Consider the following 20,665-nt stretch of genomic DNA (forward strand, 5'->3'; position numbering starts at 1 on the left):
GAGAGCAACGCACAAGGCATTCCCTTTAATTCTCTCTTTCTCCCCACTTAGGCTTTGTTCTGGCACCTTCGTGTACGTACAGAGCCCTAATCTCTCTGGCATGCAAATAACCACTGTTTTTTTTGTGCTCTCCCCCTTCACCTATTTTGGAAATCTGGCCCCTGATGTTGGGGAGGGGAGGTAAAAGGAGAGTGCCATGCACTGGGGCCTCCCAGAGAAAAAAAACAGAGGGCTTAATGGATCTCCTTGCCTCATTGCTGGAGGTTTCTGTGGCAAGGCAGGTCCTGGAGGGCTCCCCACTGGAGCAGACCAGCATGGGAGAGACTCAAAGGCGGATTTTAGGAAAAAGTGTTCACGTTGCTGGTCTTTGCCTTGTACCATCTGTAGGCGAGGCTGGATATGAAGCAAGGCAGGTGCTGCAGATCCTGATGCTGTATCAGATGCAGCATTCCACACTCAGCTGGGAGCTGTGACACTGCTTAGCTGTGTTTGGCCAGGGGTTATGGAGCTCTGGACTGCCCCGGTCTCAGGGGGAACTTCCCACCTCTGCCCAGCTGAGGCATGACCTTACACCTGAAAGAAATCCCACCTCACCTGGCAGGATCAGGGTACAAAGAGCAGATGTCGCCCAATGAGCCTGGAGATGGTGGGCATGGAGAGAAACCTTGTAGTAAATGTTTGCTGCTCTGCTTTTCTCTTCTCTTCTTGCAGCACCAGCAGACTTTCTCTCTGTTGCTTTACTTCCTCCTGGCCTGCCTTTCCATTCCTAGGTTAGAAGATGGGGAGACCTGACCCAGAAGAAGGGCAGCTCCCAGCTCCTGTGAAGCCCCCGGATGGTGGCTGGGGCTGGATTGTGCTCCTCGGCTGTTTTGTGATCACCGGCTTCTCCTATGCCTTCCCAAAAGCCGTCAGTGTCTACTTCAAGGAGCTCATGAAAGATTTCCACGTGGGCTACAGTGACACAGCCTGGATCTCTTCTATCATGCTGGCCATGCTCTATGGGACAGGTGATGCTTGGACACACTTCCACCTCCACAACTCACACCTTTCCCACTCTGCCATGGGCCCAGACCATGTCCCCATGGACTCTCCTCATGCCCACTGGCCTGGTCGCAAACCATGATGCAGAATACAATTGTCCTACCACTTCTTTTCTGGAAGTGTGCTGCATCTCATATCCCTGTTTCCTCTGCCCCAGGAGACCTCAGGGGTCACCCCACCTACATCCCAGATAATTGATACAGGGTTTTCTCCCACTGCTGAAGTGCTGTTCCTATCACACCAAGCACCAGGGAATAAGAGTCCAAAGGCAGGGCAGAACAGAAGTCTCTACACCACCAGCCTCTCTCCCTTGGCCAGGCCCAACAGATGTGTATCTAAGCAGCCAAGTAGTGAGCTCCATCATTACAGCTTCATCTTCTCTGAGAGTCCTGCTTGGGCTGCCTGCCCCTTCCCAGTTGTCCTGTCTCCTCCTGGTCACCTACTCTGTCTCCTCTGCTTCCTCCTAGGACCAGTATGCAGCATCATGGTGAACCAGTTTGGCTGCCGGCCTGTGATGCTCATTGGCGGGCTGCTAGCTTCTGCTGGGATGATCCTGGCATCCTTTACCACCAATATCATTGAGCTTTATCTGACAGCTGGTGTGCTGACAGGTGAGAGCCCCAGGATTTGGGGGGCAACACAAGCTTACCTGGGGAAGAGCCAAAACCATGTATTTCCCTTTAGCATATTTCCCTTTAGCACTGCCATGGTCTCCCTCACCTATTTGCACACACTATGGGAAGCATCTAGTCCTGAATGTTGCTCCTGTGAGGGATGCATCTGCTGGATCTAAACAGCCAGGGCCTGTGGTTGAGAGACAGAAGAAACCTAAGTGGTGCTCAGTGATCATGGTGACTGGTAGGCGGCATCAGTACAGAGTGGCAGGGAAAAGAGGCAGAATTCCTGTGTAAGGCTCAGATCCTGCCTAAGTGTGAGCACAATTACCAGATTCAAACCCACTTCAGGTGGACAGGCTGGTTTAGCCCATCCTCTGCAGGGGCAATCCACCAACATGAAGGCACAGAGGCTTGTGAGGAATACATTCATCCCATCATGGGACTTCAGGACTAGGATAGTCTGAGGGGAGTTTTCAGCTGGTTGCAAAACACATCTCATGTTCTTGCACTCCATATCTCCCTCCTGGCTCTCGCTTCCATGTAGGTCTGGGTATGGCATTGAACTTCCAGCCCTCACTGATCATGCTGGGCACCTACTTCGACAAGCGTCGGCCTCTCGCCAACGGACTGGCTGCTGCTGGGAGCCCTGTGTTCCTCTCCTCCCTCTCTCCACTGGGGCAAGTGCTGCTGGAGAAGTTTGGCTGGCGAGGAGGGTTCCTTATCATGGGAGGCCTTCTGCTTAACTGCTGCACTTGTGGGGCAGTCATGAGACCCCTGGATATGGGCATGAAGAGGAAGATGGGGAAAGCTCAGGACAAATATGAAGCCAAGGAGATGCTGCCCATAGGAGGGAAGTCAGAGGAGGGAATCAGCACCACTGATGGAACCAAGAAAGGCAAGAAAGCCAAGAAGAAGCCCAAGAAAGGAAAGAAGCTTCTGGATTTTAGTATCTTCTCCAACCGAGGGTTTATCATTTACACCATTTCAAAGTTCATCCTGGTCTTGGGTCTCTTCGTGCCCCCCATATTGCTGGTCAACTATGCCAAGGACACAGGCGTACCGGACACAGAGGCCGCATTCTTGCTCTCCATCATTGGTTTCATAGACATCTTTGCCCGCCCAGCCTGTGGCATGGTGGCGGGGCTGAAGTGGGTCCGCCCTCACGTGGCATATCTGTTCAGCTTCTCCATGCTCTTCAATGGCTTGACAGACATCTGCAGTGCCAGGGCGAGCAACTACACGGGGCTGGTCATCTTCTGCGTCTTCTTTGGCATCTCCTACGGCATGGTGGGGGCACTGCAGTTCGAGGTGCTGATGGCCATCGTCGGCTCCCAGAAGTTCTCCAGCGCCATCGGGCTGGTCCTACTCATTGAGGCTTTCGCCGTGCTCATCGGCCCACCCTCTGCAGGTAGGTGTCTTGCTGCAGGTGATTCATTTGTCTGCCACTGCTCCACTGTATTGCAGGTACCAGGCATGGACATAGCACCTGAAGAAAGAGCCTATTTCTCAATTTTAAATTTGCTCTAGAAGCTGAGAGCTGATCTCTGCCTTCACTACAAATGTTGCATAGAATCATATTAAGGATAGGGTCAGGTACATGCTGCAGGCAAACCTTTGAGAGTCTTCATTAGGACAAAGCAAGTGTCTCTCAAATTCTCCTTGGTGTCCATGGCCCTTTGACTGGCACTGTGAATAGTGATCTCAATTTGTACTGATCCCAATCCCAAGACACAGGTGTTTTGCTGTCAGTCAAGTCAAAACAGTTTGCACAGTCCCCTGAGGCATTTGCTGGTAATTTTTCTAAGAGGATTAAGACACTCACAGCTTTTCAGCCAGTCTAGTCTAGGTCACAGCCCCTGGTAAGGTCCATGCCCCACAAACAGCCCATAAAAACAGCCTGTTGAATGGAGGTTGGTGTAGATTAATGTTAAGTGTCTGATCACATGTGAGAAAGCCAAATCATGCCCAAGGCTTATTTCCAAACAAAGTGCAGTTTACTAATTTGCAAGGAAGAGTCAGGGACAAGACTATGGAAAATCCCCAGGCAGGAACCACTCTGTTGTTTTTTGCACTCCTTTCCTTCAGCTGTAACACATAGGCTAAAGGCCATCATTGGAGACCTTGGTGTGAATGGTCTTTTCCTCAGCACAAACCACCAGTTATGAGTAAAACCCGCCCTCAGCAACTCCAACCAGTTCTCAAGTAAAATTTGGCAGCCAAGAGAAGACCCTCTTAAATGCTAACAATAATTCATGTCTCACTTTATAAGCTGTGGGGCAGTTGGCAGTCCCAGGCCAGGGAGGGTCAAGAAATAAGTGTCTTGGAGGCAGCTGTAGAGAGATCATTAGGGGAGAGGGAGATTCAACAGCACCTTGCCCCAAGGAGCAAGGCCCACCAGTGGGGTGCTAACAAGGGAATCCCTCAGGCCTCCTGCCTCAGTTCAGCTGTGCCTTGGTGCTGTGTGCACGTACAGTGGCACACAGACAGTTCAGGGTCACCGAAGAACCGTGTTGGGGGCAGCCAAGTCGTGTTGGGGGCTGTAGGACCCCCCTGGTGCAGGAAACTCGAGTCCTCTGACAATCCTGACGGCTCGGACTCGGGGAGAACAGTGCTCGGCTGGGAGAAGGGGGTTGAACAAAGTGGCTTTGTTTGGTGTAATCCTCCTGAGCTGCTTCCCGCTCCGTGGGTCGAGGGGGTTTGGCACAGGATAAGCTGCACACAAACACGCACACGCACGCACGCTGGGACATGCAGGCTCCTCGCTCACCATCCGGCTTGGCTGAACAGGGGCACATTCACCTGCTGAGGAATTCGCCACGTGCCTCCCATGACTGCTCCCGGAGGCACCTCAGCGTGTCCTGGGGCTGGTTTCAGAGCATGAACTGTAGCACAGCAGGGACTGGGAGTCACACGTGTGACTGCATTTGGGAGCACACAAGACCAAGATGAAGAGTGCAGTTCCATGGCTGCATCCCGACTGCAGCAAGGCAGCTGTTCATGCTCCCCAGCTACAAGAACTGGGAACTCTTCCTCCATTGCCAGCCCCAGTGGATTCAGAAAATATATTGAGAATATCTCTGGCACAGAAATCATCAGGTGTGGGCCAACCAGAGGGATTTCCCTGCCAAAGAGAAATTTATTCTTCCCTTTGGAATGTTTTCCTGACATAATAGCTTAAGAAATAGCAATGTCTCTCAAATGTTCTTTTCTGAGACTGGCCAATCCAAATCATGAGAGGCTTTTCCCACCTTGGCAAGTAGAAGATGGCCCGCCATGAAGGTGTTACAATTATTTAAGGTTGTCCAAGCAAGGGAAATGACCAACCATGAACTGTTGCCATACTTTTCCCTGGAAGTACACTGTGGCTCATTCCCAGGGTGATTTTTAGGTATTCAGGCTTCTTGCTCTTCCCTTGATGAATAGGTCCTCAGCCAAATGCAGGTGTTGCCCACCTGCACTGGGCTGTCCATGCAGGAATGCATAGGACAAATTTATCCATCTCATGTCTTCTCCAACCATCTCATTTCTTCTCCAACCATCAGGCCGCCTGGTCGATGCTCTCAAGAACTATGAGGTGATCTTCTACCTGGCAGGCTCAGAGGTCGTGCTCTCCGCCCTCTTCCTGGGCGTTGCCAGCTACTGCTGCCTGAACCGAGGGAAGAAGGAGCCTCCCCCAGAGAACAACCCTGCTGTGGGAGGGGGGAGCGACACCGAGGAAGCAGAGTCCGACGTGCAGGAAGCCGAGGAGCACAGCAGTGACAACCACCAGCCAGCCCACAGCACTGACAACGCCATGGTGGTGGCCAACGAGGAGGCCAACCATGTGGCAGAGGAGCAGAGGGGGGAGGGAGGCGGCTGTCCCACAGGGGATGGGGAGGTGTTGGCACGAGATGGCTGCAACGCTGACCAGATGGTGGAGAGGGACAGTTTTTAGGCAGGGCAGAGAAGAGGGATGTATAAAACTGGCCTTGTTTGCAAGCACCTCAGCAGGTGGGTGGGATGTGGGGAGCAGAAAGATGGGACAAAGGCAGAGGTAAGAAATAAGTTGGAGAGTTATAAGAATAGTTGGTCCTTATGTACATATGTCCACAACCTACCAAGTGATATGTCTGCTTGCATCCTGCACCCATGCTGGTACAACACAGGCTCAGAGCAGCCCAAACACCAAAAAGAAAAAATAATAATCTTCTTTCCTCACTTTCAAACCAGCCCTGGAGAAAGTCTTCTGAAGAGGCTGCCAAGGACTCTCCTTTTCCTTCTGCATTGTCACAATACAGAATACAAACAATTAGAGACTCTTTGTAATCAGATCTGGTATGCTCTGTTCTAGTGTCAGTGTTTCCTTCACCCCACTTCCATGGTCTGGATAGTGTCAGTTGCACTGGCAGCACGTTTAGGAGGTGGTGTAACTCATAGCTACCATCCAGCCACCTTCAGGGGCCACCAGGCTCTGTGCAACACCTCCCTCGGGCACTGCCAAACCAGGAGGCCACCAGCTCCAACCACCTCTGCCTGGCACATCTTTTGTGGACGGTGAAGCTGGGGCAGTGACACCTGATGCTGCTTTGCCAAGTGCACCTGACGCTGCTTCCCCAAGTGGCAAAGCACTATGTTAGAGGCTGCTGCTGAGGTACAAGAAGACACCTAAGAAAGGCTAACACCATTAGGTGTGCAGCTGCAGTACAGAGCCTTGCTGACAGGAATAGCACCAAGCCAGCTTTATCTAGGCTCAAGTGATGTGTGAAGGGAACAACTTGGCCCCTGTGGGGGCGGGGGGGGTTCAAGACAGGTAAATAACCATGTCCCAAGCGATTATCCACTGAGCAGGAATGGCACTAGATGTGCCTGTGTTTTCCTCTTAAATAGAGAAAACCTCCTTACATAAAGGAATCAAAGGTAAGGCAGAAGGACAAGCCCCAGTCCCCGAGTGCTGCTAATGAGGGTGTCGGAGCACGTGGTAAAGCAGGCATGACCCCTTCACCCCCTGCTGTAGTGGTGGATTTCTAGATTCAGAGAGGACAACCTTCCCTGGCATGCTTAAACCACTTCTAATCTGCTTTAGGACTGGATCTTTTATAAACACCCCTGGCCAAAGCTCTTTCTTCCGGTTTCCTGAACTGCTTCACCTCAGAGACCCTGGGGAAACCTGTGACTATAACAAGGGATCAAATACTAAGCAGAGGGCTACAGGGAAGGCAGCTCGTTGGGCCACCGAAAGTTGTGTTTCATCCCAAACCAGACTGACTAGAAATTAATGGATAGTTGGCAGGATCCATAAAGCCATTTAAACACAGCAGGGGAGTGGGGACATGAAGGAAAAGGTTTCATTCTAGGTGCTCCCAAACAAAAAACAGCAGTAAATGATGAGCAAAATAAAGCTGTTGAAGAACATCAGTTTAAGAAGAGACAGAAGAACTGGAAATTGGAGGGGAGAAGGTAAACCTCATGAGGCTGTACTCTGTCGCCCCATAGCTAACACACTGCCAGATCTAATTTCAAGCCTGTCATAATGGTGACTTTGGGTTTTTTCTTATTCAAACTCACTTAGAAACATCTCAAAGGAGACTAAACCTCATACCAAACCCCAAATGCAAAGCTCTGGGAGAATGAGAGCAGCAGCAAGGGGGCCCTGCAGGCATTCATCCAGTGCTCTCAAAGCTTGTTTTCCCTCCCAACAAGGAAAGATTACTGTTTCTGCTCGACCAAGTTGCTCTGCAGCTCTTTTCCCAGTAACCCCAGGGTGGCTTTCCCTTATTCACTAGTATTCCCTCCAGGAAGGAGCTCACAACTTCCCAGAGGTCCAAGGTCCACAGCATGAAAACAACTGCCCTTGTCAGCCAGGCCAGTCACTAGAACAAGGTCCCCACTGTTTCCTTGTCACAAGCCAACATTTCCCACTAATCCTCCTGCTCTTAAATTATTTTCACAAAAGCAAATAAAAGCCCTCAGGGTACGAGATCTCACTATAGACAGTGCTGCAAGATTCCCAGACCTCTTCCTAAAAAACCCAGCTATGCTGCTTTACACTTGGTTTCAATGGCTTTCAGACAAACTCTACTGAAGCATTTTCAGTTCCCCCTCAACTGCTTTGTGTTTTGGCACAACAAACAACTCTGAAAGAGGATCAGGGACTTAAGCATCAGCTGAAGCTTGTGATGCAACAGCTGAGCTGTGTGGAGAAGCTGGCCCTGGAGAGGAACAGAGATGCCACCTTGGTGGGACTGAGGCACCTGGTGGCCTTTAAAAGGCTGGTGCTCCCCAGGGAAGCTAAAATGCAGAGAAGCTGGTATTACTGGAGGACTGGCCTTGATAAAGCATTTATAACACTCTTCCTCTGGAAATTTGCACTGTACTGACCACCACAGGCTGGTATAGAGATTATGCACCGGTATGAGAAGAAAAAAATGGCCAGACCATGACACCCATCTTCCCAAGATTATAGCGTAAGATTAAAACCAATGGAAGATAAGCAAACAAATCTCTCATAGGAAAGACATGAAGTACATGAAATGAAATGTCACATATTTCTTTATTACAGACAATAGTCACTACACCAGTCTGTTTAAATTCTCCAGAGCAGCTTGACCATGGATGGCTCTTTTCCAGGCAGCCACAGAGATGAAGAAGCTCCAAAAACAATCAAAGAGAAACACAAATCCAAAAAAAAAAAAAAAAAAATCTTGATCATAAATTAATGCAGTTAAATAACTTCTCCCATGACCACTAAAATTGAATGGACAGAGAAGTCAAAACCCCTGGCCCAAGAACACCACCCCTCCTGGCAGTTGTGCTGCCCACTAACAGAGAAGGTGCCATCTGGATCTGGGATTGGCCCAGGGATGGAGGGAGGGGAAGAGAAAAGGAAGGAGGAAAGAAGCACTCTCACTTACCTCAGCTTTCCCTTTCCAACTTCCCTTGTGCTAGGGAATGGGAAGATAGCTACTGCTACTGGCTGGCCCAGAGGCAGCACAAAGTAGTTGTGCAGAGAGGAGAGTACGCTAGTCATTCTTTACACTAAAAAAATCCCAAAGCCTCTTCCTCTCTCCACAAGGCTTTGTGTATCCTTTCTAGTTTAAAGCTGGGGTATTTCCATCACAGTCCTAAGGTGGATCCTCAGAAGGAGCTTGAAGACAGCAAGCAGTGATGCTAACACTTCCCCATAACACAAAGGAAGGATGGAAGGGAGCTGTTCTCATCATTTGTAATCACCTCCAAACCCTTAACCAGCTTCCATGCGCCAGAGAGGAGCGGTGCTGCCCATGTGCTCAGCAGAGTCCTGCCTGCACAGGGGCACATGGCAGTGTAGGAATGGCTTTTCCTCCCCACAGCTCAGTACCCAGGTTGGGTAGCAGAAGTCTCCAGGGGCAAAAAGAATTATCCAGGCAAACAAGCAAAGGAAAAGAGAGGAAAGCAGAGGTTGGTCCCAGTCCAACCAGCTACCCCACCCAAAGCAGAGGAGGAATCCCAGGCTGGACACACAGAGAAATCATGGAGAATGAATGGCCGCGTGAAATACATGTTTTCATAAGTCTGCAAAGTCCTCCCTCTGGCCATGCTGACACACTCAGGCATCATCAATGAGCTTCTCTCCATTTGCATCCTCCCTCCCACTACCCTCTCTCTCGCTTTCTCCTTCTTCTTCTGCCCCATCCGTGTACGTGTCCTTCTGTCCATAGCTGAGAGTGGTGCGGGCAAGGTCCACCTCGATGGGAAAGACATCCGCGTCCCGGAGCACGGCGTAGCAGTCATCGTAGTACTTGGACATCGTGGAGACAAAACGCTGGAGCTGGAACACGATGTCTTGAACTGTAGTGGATACATGTTGGAGGAAAAAATTGTAAAAATGTCCTTCCCAAACAGTGTGAAGGCTGTGATCAAGCCTCCCTTAGCAGTGTTAGATACCATCTCCTACACATTAATCCCTTTTGGCCCCTCAGGGCTGATGTCCCAGGTACAGCCACAAAGGAGCTCTTCAGCAAAGAGAAGAAGTGAGCCGTCTTCTGAGCTGAGACAAAGGAGGAACAAGAAGGCCAAAGTCATGTCTGCTGAACCCAGCAGTGGCACTCACCATGTTTCTGGTCCAGGAGCTCTATTTTCTCTAGCACATCCTTCCTCATCTTGGCAAAGCGCGTGCGAGCCTCCTGACGGCAGCGCAGGATGAGGCGGTACTCGTAGTTGCCAGTGCTGACCCGGTAGAGAGGCTCACCCAGAGCCTGCCAAAAACACGGCGCCATTTCAGACTCCCACAACACACAACAGTGCCTGCACACAAGTCTGCCTACTACTGCCATTGTGGACTTACAATGACCTTGGATTATTACAGACCTCTCAGGCACACAGGAACTGCTATCAGGAAGCAGGAACCAGGAAAAACACTGAGCTGTGTCAAAAACCAGCAGTCAGTGGGGCTACTTTGAAGGCCAAACACCCACCAACCATAGTAAAGAAAAGCATCACTACTAAGCAAATACAAAAGGACAGGCACCTTTCAGCCCAATAAGACAGGCATGAACAAGTTTATATCAAACACACAAAAATTCTGCCCTCCTCTGTAAGGTTTTCCCTGTATGGATTGCATAATGAATTACACATCTACACAGGAAACCGTCTGGTATCTACAATCACCCAGACACAATGCTGGAAATCAACATGGAGGGACCTTTCTGCAAAAGTCTGGAAAGGGGTTAGCTCTGTCAGCAATGAAGCATCCTTCCCTTGCACCTGTAAACACAACATACAGAAAAATCTGTGCTACAGACTATGGCTCCCTAACACATACTGCACGTGCCAAAAGATTTTGCTCTACCAGGCAAGACTGGGATTCTTTCCTTCCCATTTAGAAGGAAACATACAATGAAAGATTGTGTTAGGAGTTTGATTCCTTCCTGGTACTTGGGAATTAGGCATTGCAAGAAATCAAATGTCTACTCTGAGGCTGATACCGAGGATAAAAAAAGATGTTACTTTTATGCAGGGAAACTGGAATTTATGGGATACCTTCAGCTATTTTAAACAGAGCTGTTAAGGATTAAAGTCCTAAAACTCTAAACTATAAATCCCCTATTGTTAAGAGAGGTCCTTTAATCAATTCCCTTCACTTATAAATGCAGCTTCACATGCATTTTGCTACAGAGAAGCTAAATCTCCATTTCTAAGAAACAAGTCCAGAATTAATGATAAGCTGTACACTACACACAAATGGAATTTGTGAAGATAACACCTTAATCCTCCTTACATAACCTAATAGTACTTAAACACTGAGAAAGGCAACCACTGAGCAAACAAGCTGCAGTGCTTCCCAGGTAGCATTTAAGGACTCCCTATTTCTAATACATTAAGAATAAATGTATGTAATTCATTAGGATGCATTCACTAGTTTGGGTGTTGACAGGCACAGGAATACTTTTGCAATTGTACTGATACTCACAATGCAGCTGTACTCTTCATCATCCATCTCTTTGACTTTCAGGCAGTAAGACTTTGCAGAATTAAAGATTAAAAAAAAAAAGCAAAACAAGAAGGAACTATTAAAAATCAGAAACAACTTCATCATCACCCATAAACATGAGGTTGCACCATTCCAAGCCTTCCTTCAGTGGACAGACTCTGAAGAAAGCACAGTGGGAAAAATCCTGTGTTCATCTACTCTTTGAGAAAAGACAGTACAAGAAAAGTATGAGATGGGAATAAATAAGAAGGGAAAGAAAAAGATTAATTGCAGGAAGGATTGGTGTAGGAAGAGATTCTGCCATATTCCCTTGCCTTAGGGATGCAGCTCCAAGTACTTCTCTCAAGAGGTAAAAGGAAATAGATTCCTTCAATTAGAGAACAGGTGCACTGAGCAACCTTACCCTTTTTGGGTAGAAAACAAGGGCTGAGTGGAATGAAGGAGGAAAAAAACCAGCAAGCTCTAAAATAAAGCAAATATGAGTTGACAGTTGTTTACTTTGGCTAAAGAGAGAGTGTCCAAATTACCTAAAAATATGGATGGGGGAGCTCTTTAGAGGAGTTCAAGAGCCTAAGCTGCAGAGGAAATCTTTAGAAATAAATCAGGAAATAATTCTGACCATGTAGAAAATAAGTCATGTGAGTACTGTAAGATCTTTCTTACCAGTGAGAAATGTTAGGTTAAAAGCAGTGTCTGAATCTGAGTAATCTGGCAGTAAACAAAGAACTAGAAAAAACAGGGCATTCTCTCAAGGATTATGGAAGGATGGATACATGATCATATAGGCTAGATGTGACTTTCAAGATGATTCTATGAAGTTTAATTTCAAGCAACACTTAAAAAAAAAAAAAAAAGCAGCTCACCAAATATTCAAACTTGACATCCAGGTATTTTTTGATAGTCAGCCTCGTGTCAGGAATGGCTTTATTCAGATAGGTATTCAAGTCAGTAAGCATCTGCAAGGGAAACACCCTTTTGCTGAATTACAACTAAAAAGCATGACTACAATTCACATGCAACCTTTTACGAAGCACAGGTCATAAGACTGCCTGAAAACTCTTCTTTGAACTACAGCATATTTGAAAGAAAATGTCTGATCATGGCTCAGAATGGTTAGAGCATCCTTTACTGTCACTGGCAAGTGGTTCCAGTGCTAGAAATGCTTGCCTCACTCCTAGCCTGGATTCATCTGTTTTTGACTTGTTTTATTTTCAGCTGGTCCTGGAAATAGCTCTCCCTGATTCAAAGTTTCATGACCCAGCATCATCCATCCAACACAGCAATGAAAATGGTGCCCAAATCAACACTTGAATTCTCTCTTTGCTAAACTAAGTGCACAGATCCCCTGGAGACTCTCACTCAAATACATTGATTGAAATTCTTACATTGTTCCTGGGTTGCTTGTCTGAACTCTTTTAGTGACACAGTGCAGTTATGGGAACCAATATCAGGTACTAGACTGGTCAGTGAGACTACCCCCTCATTCCCAAAAGAAAAGGAGAGGAATATACCCATATGCAGAAGTCATAAGGACAAGGTTGATATATTCATTATGTTACCTCTCAGGTTCTTTTCATTATGAAGACAATTCCCTGAAGGAAAGCAGACAAGGATCCTTCTTCCCTCAATGAATGAACTTTTAAGACCACACCTTTAAAGACAGGCTTCTGCCTTCCTAGATTCTCTTCTTCTCCAAACCCTTTACTCCTATGGTTAAATTCTTTACCGGCTTAATTGTTTTCAGAAGGTGAATCCCAAACTTCTCAATGTTGCGATGGGCATCAGCAAATTTCACAAAGGCTTCACTGGCAGCTGGTTGTGGTTCCCGTACACCAATGACAGAGAAAACATCTCCAAATGCTGCATGTGCAGAATAATTACAGATAGATTAATAAAGAGGTGAACCCGGAGAAAAATCTTGTCTCCAATAAGTCCCTCCCATAATCTTACAATTAACTGGGGGATGATGCTACATATTCCCTAAAGACCAGAGTTTGGCAGGGCATTTCCCCAATGTCTCACGTGAAGGACAGGGCCTGTGTTAGCACTATGACTGGTAATATAAGAGAGCAGCCCTTCACAGCTCATTTCTGCAACCCTTAGTTTTTTTTGCGTGAGGGAATCACACATCCAAATACTGACAAAAAAATCCTGAAACTCAAGGTCAAAATTTTTTGCTCCCTTTGCTCAAGATTCTTTACCTCTGTGTGTCTGAGATAGCTCAAAGAAAGCTCTGAGAAGACTCTTGGTGTGCTCTGTCAAGCCTGTGACGGAAGCCAGAAAAACCATTTGAGTCACTTCACTGAAACACAATGAAAGTATCCTTCTCTCCCATCTGCTGTCTGATGGAATATCAAGTTTACCTTTGTATAACTCTGCGGTCCTCTCCAGCTCCTCTAATCTCTTCACTAGTCCATCTAAATAGAAACAAGAATCAGAATACAGAATTTTAACAGTCACATTCAGGATATGGTTAAGACCTGACTAGGTGGAAAAATACCAGTTTCATATATTTGGTTCAAGTTTCTCTCATCCCTTAATGCCTGTCCTGTGATACAACATGGGAAGCTTTTAAAATGACTGAAAACTTATTTTATAGTATGGGGTCATAATTTCTTGGCATTCACTAAGTTGGTCCTTGCTTTAAATTAATCTGACCTGAGACAACATTTAAGTGGCCACAAGGACAGGTTGTATCACTCAGGATGGGCAGAGACAATCACAACAGCAAGGCAGAGCAGAAGAAAAGAATGTGGACCATGCAAGCAACAATAAAAAGCAGGCAAACACAGGAGAGTAAGCATTCCATTAGGAAAATGTCCTCCTGGACAATACTCACCATTGCAAAGTATGGCTCGGCTTAACCCCAGGGCATCTGCTGTCCCCGAGCTCATGTTCTCTACCAGCCGGTGCTTTACCTTCTTCAATACTAAAGGCCGAAACAAAGTTACAAACCAGCAGCAGGGTCACTTCCATGGGCATGAAAAGCTCACCAGCACATTTCACTGGTTTTCTAGGCACTGGATAAACTGCTTTTAACTCAGTATCGAGACAGCAAGAAGAAAGAACACCACAGAAACAGGGCACTATGGTCCAGCCATGCATAACACATCTTCTAATTTGCTTATCTGCCCTGCCCTCACATCCTAAACACTTCAATCAATGGAGCTCCAGCAATTTTTTTGGAAGACTGTCCCAATCAATCACTTTGCTAAAAGCAAAGCACTTATCTTGATATTTGGAACTAAACTTTGCTTATGCTATCTGCTGTATAACTTCAGCTGAAGTAAAGAGACTGAAATACAATCAGGACTTAATGCTCATTATTGTCTCTTTCCTTACTTTCACCTTTTGAATACTAGTTAAACCCTTTCATCACCTCTTGATGGAATTTGGTGGTCATACCCTACAAATTACTAGAGACATCTATGCCCTCCTTGGAACCAGATGACTCAGTCACCTTTATTTACAGGCAGATTTGCCTGCAGATCGCAAGAACTCAGCTGAAGCCACAGTGTTCTGGAAAATACCATATTCTCATCACACTTCTGTTTTCCCAGAAATCCATCTCACTATTCACGATTTTCCAGAACGCCTGTCAATTTATTAGCCCCATAATCACCAGGAAAAGAAATGACAGCAAAGAGAATGCATACATTTTGCTGAAAGTGAGAAAGGCAGACCATATAAAGGAGACAGCTGTGTAGGCTTAGCTCAAAACCAGACACTTTGTTTTAGCAATAAAAGCTCTCTTGTCTCCCATAAAATTAATGTTTATATAAAACTCAGTGTAGATAGGTATTTCATCTGTTCTCCATGGTTAGAAATCACCACCAATGCCTTTCAATTGACACATTTCTGTGTACATCTCAAAATAGGTCAGCCTAACTTGCACGTATTAAGAATAAATTAATTAAATTATGCAGTTGAGATTCATCATCCATGCTAAACACAGCACAGAAAAACAAGCCTCTCACAACAACAATTAAGTCTTGATTTAACTTTCAAGCCTATTTCAAAATGTCAGGGAAGGATTTTTTTTAAACCTGTAACTCCCTTTGACAGTATCCATTTGAAAATGACTGAGTTAAGAGCAAGAAAGGAAACAGATTTGGTTTTGGCTGGGACCAATTCTGCACCCTTCTGCATCATTTTAACACTCAAGGGAGAAAGAAACCAGTCTTACCAATATCCAAAGACTTGCCCTGCTTTGGGTCAGCCTGAAGCTTGTTGTAGTGTATTGTCACTTCTCCCTGCAGAAAGAGCAAACCCCAAACTGCTGTGCTGGAAGCAGACAGCAGTGGGTCCCTTTACCAAAGGACAATAAGCTGCCAACTACGACCCAGAAGCTCCAGTGGCCCCCTCCTACCTCTCACCTTTACCATCTGTATCATCTTGGCCACCTCCACTTTGGTCTTCCCTTTGACGGATTTTCCGTTGACTCCAGTGATTTCATCCCCGGCTGCTACGGTGCCGTCTAAGGCTGCTGGAGTGTTATCGAACACCTAAGAGAGAGCACAGGCAGTCTGCAGTCAGGAGAAGGGCCCATGCAGAGCTACAGAGCACAAACCAACTGCTGCATTCCTCCTACTTAATTCACTTCTACTTTGTCCATGCTGAAGCTGCAGTTTTCCCCCTTTCCAAACCAAGAGGTGGGCTGATCATCCTGTTCCCTTAGGAAGTTCTTGCCCCTAGGATGTGCCTCCTCGAGCGTAGGATTTCCTGGTGTTGGGAGTGACACACTGTTCCCCTGTAAATTCTAACATGCTCTCCTAGGAGAAGGACAGTTCTAGAAGTCCTAATTTAATTCTTCCACACCTACTAGCTACTAGAGTAAGGAAAACTTTTCAGTGGAAAGGGAGATGTCATCTCCCACTTTGAGAAAAACAAACAGCAAAGGGCTCTCTTTCCACACTTCTCATCTCAGGCCAACACTGTTTTAAAAAGATGGCTTATTTTTTCCTCCTCAAGAGCCCACCTGGACAATGTAGAGACAGGGGCAGTACTGTGCTCCTCCTCCAATGCTGATCCCAATCAGGTTCTGAGAGTCTTTCTTCAGTGTCACTGTCCCAGGTACAGTGGGGATGCCCCTACAAAGAGAAAGGAATAACTGAACGTAGGCAGAGCTGCCTGCATATGAAACAATTCCGGTATCTGAGTCAATACAAATGGAAAACATCATGGGCACTGCTTATCTGAATTCATTCCCTCACCTCTGCCACAGAGCCTATCAGCATGGGTCAGCAGGGAGACCTTCTGTGCCATCTTTTTCTTGGGATTGCATGCAAAGATTAGAGGTGGAAGAGACACCCTCATCCATTGCTAGGCACTGAAGAAACACTATCGTGCTTTAGTGTTTCACCTGCACTTTGTGCTGGAGTGAGAGGACAACTTGCACAGCATAAATGTGATGCAAATCAAATGCTCTATCTTAAATGCAGTCACTGCAGAGCAACACAAATATTCTCCTTTGCTCACCAGCACAGCGATGCCTCATCCCCTGTCTCCAGAGGGAGCACGAAATCAGCACTGAACAGGAAGGCTGATGTTCAGCACACAGTGTCACACACAGGTAAATTTATCAACTCTCATTAGGTCTTGGCTGCAAAGCCTACTTCTATTATAAGAAACACCAGAAGAAGACAAGATAAATACTCACAGCTTATCTTCCTCAATATCATAGTCCAAATCTGCAAACATTGTTTTGGTTCAGTGGGTTTGTCTGAAGCTGCTTATTCCAAACTCCCTGGGCAGAAAGAACAGAATAAATCAACTAAAACAATGACTGCAACAGAAAAAAACAGAGAACGAGCCTGTCATCTTTATCAATCTCTTTTTTCTTTTTGGAATGCCACATTGTGGTCTCTGCTCTTATATCAAAAGATGAAAACGAGTCAAGTGTTCCTGGTTCCCTGCTCTGCATGCAACAGGATAAAGTCCTCGAGTTTGAATGCTGCATGTTCCAAACCCAAGACTGACACACGTGCAGCATTTCCAAAGCACAGAACAAAACGTGGTCCCTTCCCGAACCTGCTTCTTCCCACGCTCGACCTTGCACCACGGCTGCTAAAGATACTCAGTTTTATGCCCGACATCCATCACACACCTCCGTGTTCTTGACTTCACAGCAAGTCACGTCACTTTCTGATATTCACCGCCTGTCTCGGCAGGCCGTGCTCAAGCTTTCCACCGAGAGACTCATTATTTCCCCATGCACAAACCTCGTCTCCATTTAATTTCGGGCAGTAATTAGCTGGCACGTTTGGGTTCCGCCCACCCTTCGGTAGCACCCAAGGCACGGCGATGCCGTGAGGGTGGTCGTCTCCACCACACCCGACCCTCAGGGACCAGGGCTTCACCGACAGCTCAGCGTGCCGAAGCCCGGGCAGGGGCTGCGGGCAGTGCCCGGCCGGGCAGGGCTGCGGGCAGGGCTGGGGGCCGTGCCCGGCCGGGCAGGGCTGCGGGCAGGGCTGGGGGCAGTGCCCGGCCGGGCAGGGCTGCGGGCAGGGCTGCGGGCAGTGCCCGGCCGGGCAGGCGGCGAGCGCAGCCCCCGCCCCAGCCCGCCCGGCGGGACCGTCCGGGGGCAGCCGCGGGGGGGCGTCCCTGAGGGGCCCCCAGGCTCACCGGAAGCGGCCGCGCGGCGCCGTCAGCCCCCACCGGTCACGTCACCGCCGGGGCCGCCCGGAAGCGCCCGCCCGAGCCCCGCCCCCCGCGCCCGCCGCGTTGCCATGGGGACGGAGGGAGCGGGCTTGGTTGGGCCGGAGAAATGGAGGCTCAGGGGTGCCCTGATCGCTCTCTACAACCTCCTGAAAGGAGGCCGTAGCCACGTGGGGATCCGTCTCTTCTCCCAGGCAACAAGAGGACATAGTCACCAGGCTGGACGTCAGGAGGAATTTCTTCACGGAAAGGGTGATTAGACATTGTTATGGGAGCTGGTGGAGTCACCGTCCCTGGAGGTGTTTAAGGAGAGACTGGACGTGGCAGTCCGTGCCGTGGTCTGGTTGACATTGTGGTGTTCGGTCACAGGTTGGACTCCATGATCTCAGAGGTCTTCTCCAACCTAATTGATTTGTGATTCTGTGAAATTGCTTGGCACAATCACGATCAGCAGTGACCCGAGGAAGCATTGGATGCCAGCAGATGTGGAAGCCAGTCAGCAGGCTGCGTGCAAACCCCCTGCACCGCCATGCGTGCAGGCTTCACACGTTCTCCTCTGCGATGTGTGTGGGGGCAGTGGTTGGCTGTTCAAATGGTTTTCCTGCCTCCATCATGACAGCACCAGCACTGGGAGAATGCTTTGATTTCACAAAGAAATGTGGTTGCCTTGTTGCATTATGTATCGTTTTTTCCAGTTGCTCCTGGCCTCTGAGCAATTACCAGGCTTCCAAACCCGACTTACTGACGCAGATTAAAAAAAAAAAAACCACACAACCCCAACATTGTACTCTTTGAACTGAAAACTCCTCCGTGACTGGGAACAAGGGCTGGCCATGGCGGTGACCTCTCCTGCTGGCTGAGAGGGTGGTTAGTGTTTGCGGTATGCAGCCCCCTGAGCCTCTTGTCTGCATACATCAAAACACTGACTGAAGCCACCCACAATGCTGGACTACAAGGGGCAAGAGTGTGTTGTTAATAATAATTTTATAGTTCTGAGCCTAAGATGTGATTTATTTATGAGGGGAAGCTGAATGAGAAATGCAGCCCTTCAGGTGGGAGCTCTCTGAAGAAAAGAGACTGACATCCTGACCCTGGCCACTGACAGGAGCTTTACATCAGTGAAGCTCCAGAATTGATGAGCCAGACCCTGATCTCCGCACGAAGAGCTTGCTGGGGCTCAGCAGTGCAACAGCACTTGACTGTGGCTGCAGGTGATACAGAGAAGATGGACCCAGACTCTTCTAAGGGTTTTTGCACAGCTAAAGACAAAGAGGAAGGGGTTGCAAGTTGCAGGATGGAATTACAGTGTAAGAAAAGGAATAAAAATCACTATGAGGGTGGGTAAGCACTGCTACATCAGCCCAGAGAGGTGGTGGAACATCCATCCCTAGAGACAGTGACAATTAGCAGGACAGATTCTGTGATGCTGCGTTCCTGAGAGAGACCCTGTCACGCAAGCAAAGAGGTCACCCCGCAAAACCCTCCCCAAAGTTGACATCTAAAACCGCGAGCTGGTTAAGCAAATGCCACACAGGCAGAACTCGAGCTCGCTATCCGTCCCACGCCCCGGCGGGACGGCTCCGTGCGGCGGGGGCCGTGTGTCCCGCGCTGGCCCCGCGCTCTCGCCCGGCGCCTTTGCCCGGCACGGCCGGGCTCCATTTCTAAGGGTGCGGCGCCACCGTGTGGTCAGTGCCCGGAACTGCTGCTGCAGGAGGGGTCCTGGATTCAGGGTGAGCGAAGGTGGGATATTTCTCCTATTTTACTGCAAATGTGGAAAAAGAGGTTTTCCACACACATAGAAGAACACCTGCATAACGTGAATCATTTCCTTGCGCCCAAGGGGATTGCTCAGAGCCTTGTGCATTGGCTGGGCATCAGACTGGTTAAAAGAAGTTGCAGGTCCTCATTTCTCCTGCTGTCCACTTCTGCTACTAGAGCTGCAAGGGAGATGAACAAGCAGTGAATGTTTCCTTTGCTGACATCTCCTGCCATTCAAAAGAAAGACAATAAGCAGAACTCGCCCGAGGTGAAAAACTAGACCTGCTGACACCGACAAGGCCAAAACCTGTAGGGTCTGATGAGCCTTGTTTTGTGCTGCTCCAGTGAAGTGTGCGCGTTGTGCATGTCCTTCAGTACATCCCCGAAGCATCAGCCTTTGTACACGTGTGCTGGCTGACCCTGCCTTTTGTGCACAGCTGTCCCAAAGTGTCCAAGATCGATTGGATTCTCTTTGTGTGAGATGGAGAATGAATCTGCATACGCCCTAAAGCCATATCTGTCTCAATAGTAAAACCCATTGCCTGATTGCCTCCTCCCAAGGGGAGAAGTAATGAATTGCTGGTGAAAACGGTTACCTAAAATCCAAAAAAAGTAAGGTTAGGCAGCATTTTAAAATATCCCAGGAAGCTGTTAGTTTTCAAGAATAGGTCTAATTAATTGTATCAAAATTTTGAAATGCAGCTTTCTCTTGAAAATTGGGCACACTGCTTACAGTCTACCAATATGGCTTTAATCAAGAGGGCTTAGTTTGCACATTAGATTTTTCTATCCCCAAGTACACAATCCATGAAAAGTTTGACTCTGAGAGTCAAAACTCCCTTCTGCTTGTCTTTCATCACGTGTAATAAAGAGTCTGCTAGCAGATCACGCGTTGCATGACTGGTTAGCTTCTTGGCACTCAGATGTATTTCTGTGTACTGGAGCTATGCTGAATCTTATGCTTCTGGCTGCTTTTCTGCTACTGTTTTCAGTGTCAACATGACTAACTCTGGACTAACATCCTCCTTGATTGCTGTCCCTTGAGCCATGTTGTCTGTTTTTGGGGGAACGTTCAGTGAGTAAGTGTGGGGATTGTATTCCCTGCCCATCACTGCACAGCCTGCCTGCCCTATCCCTACCCCAC

The 20,665-nt window shown here is 48.0% G+C and overlaps 2 protein-coding genes across 3 annotated transcripts; one reads left to right on the plus strand and one right to left on the minus strand.

The window, feature by feature from the left end:
- The first annotated feature begins 778 nt into the window (after positions 1-778).
- On the plus strand, positions 779-5,592 carry SLC16A8 (solute carrier family 16 member 8). Its single transcript, XM_053978076.1, has 4 exons — positions 779-1,007; positions 1,509-1,652; positions 2,203-3,066; positions 5,201-5,592. Exons 1-4 carry the CDS (start codon positions 779-781, stop codon positions 5,590-5,592), a joined length of 1,629 nt encoding a protein of 542 aa, XP_053834051.1.
- Positions 5,593-8,168: 2,576 nt separating this feature from the next.
- Positions 8,169-20,399, minus strand: PICK1 (protein interacting with PRKCA 1). 2 transcript variants are annotated; one of them, XM_053978035.1, is made up of 13 exons: positions 17,731-20,399; positions 16,766-16,852; positions 16,085-16,196; positions 15,483-15,611; positions 15,293-15,359; positions 13,946-14,035; positions 13,470-13,523; positions 13,308-13,370; positions 12,833-12,966; positions 11,970-12,062; positions 11,086-11,136; positions 9,727-9,871; positions 8,169-9,464 (listed from the first exon to the last, which is right to left on the minus strand). In XM_053978035.1, the coding sequence occupies exons 2-13, from the start codon at positions 16,804-16,806 to the stop codon at positions 9,223-9,225; spliced, it is 1,221 nt and encodes a 406-aa protein (XP_053834010.1). In that variant the 5' UTR covers positions 16,807-16,852; positions 17,731-20,399; the 3' UTR covers positions 8,169-9,222. The 2 variants fall into 2 exon arrangements, with proteins under 2 accessions (XP_053834010.1, XP_053834009.1); XM_053978034.1 differs by lacking the exon at positions 17,731-20,399 and adding an exon at positions 17,328-17,587.
- Between the last annotated feature and the right edge of the window lie 266 nt (positions 20,400-20,665).

Source organism: Vidua macroura, chromosome 5 (assembly GCF_024509145.1).
Source record: "Vidua macroura isolate BioBank_ID:100142 chromosome 5, ASM2450914v1, whole genome shotgun sequence".
Taxonomy (NCBI): Eukaryota; Metazoa; Chordata; class Aves; order Passeriformes; family Viduidae; genus Vidua; species Vidua macroura.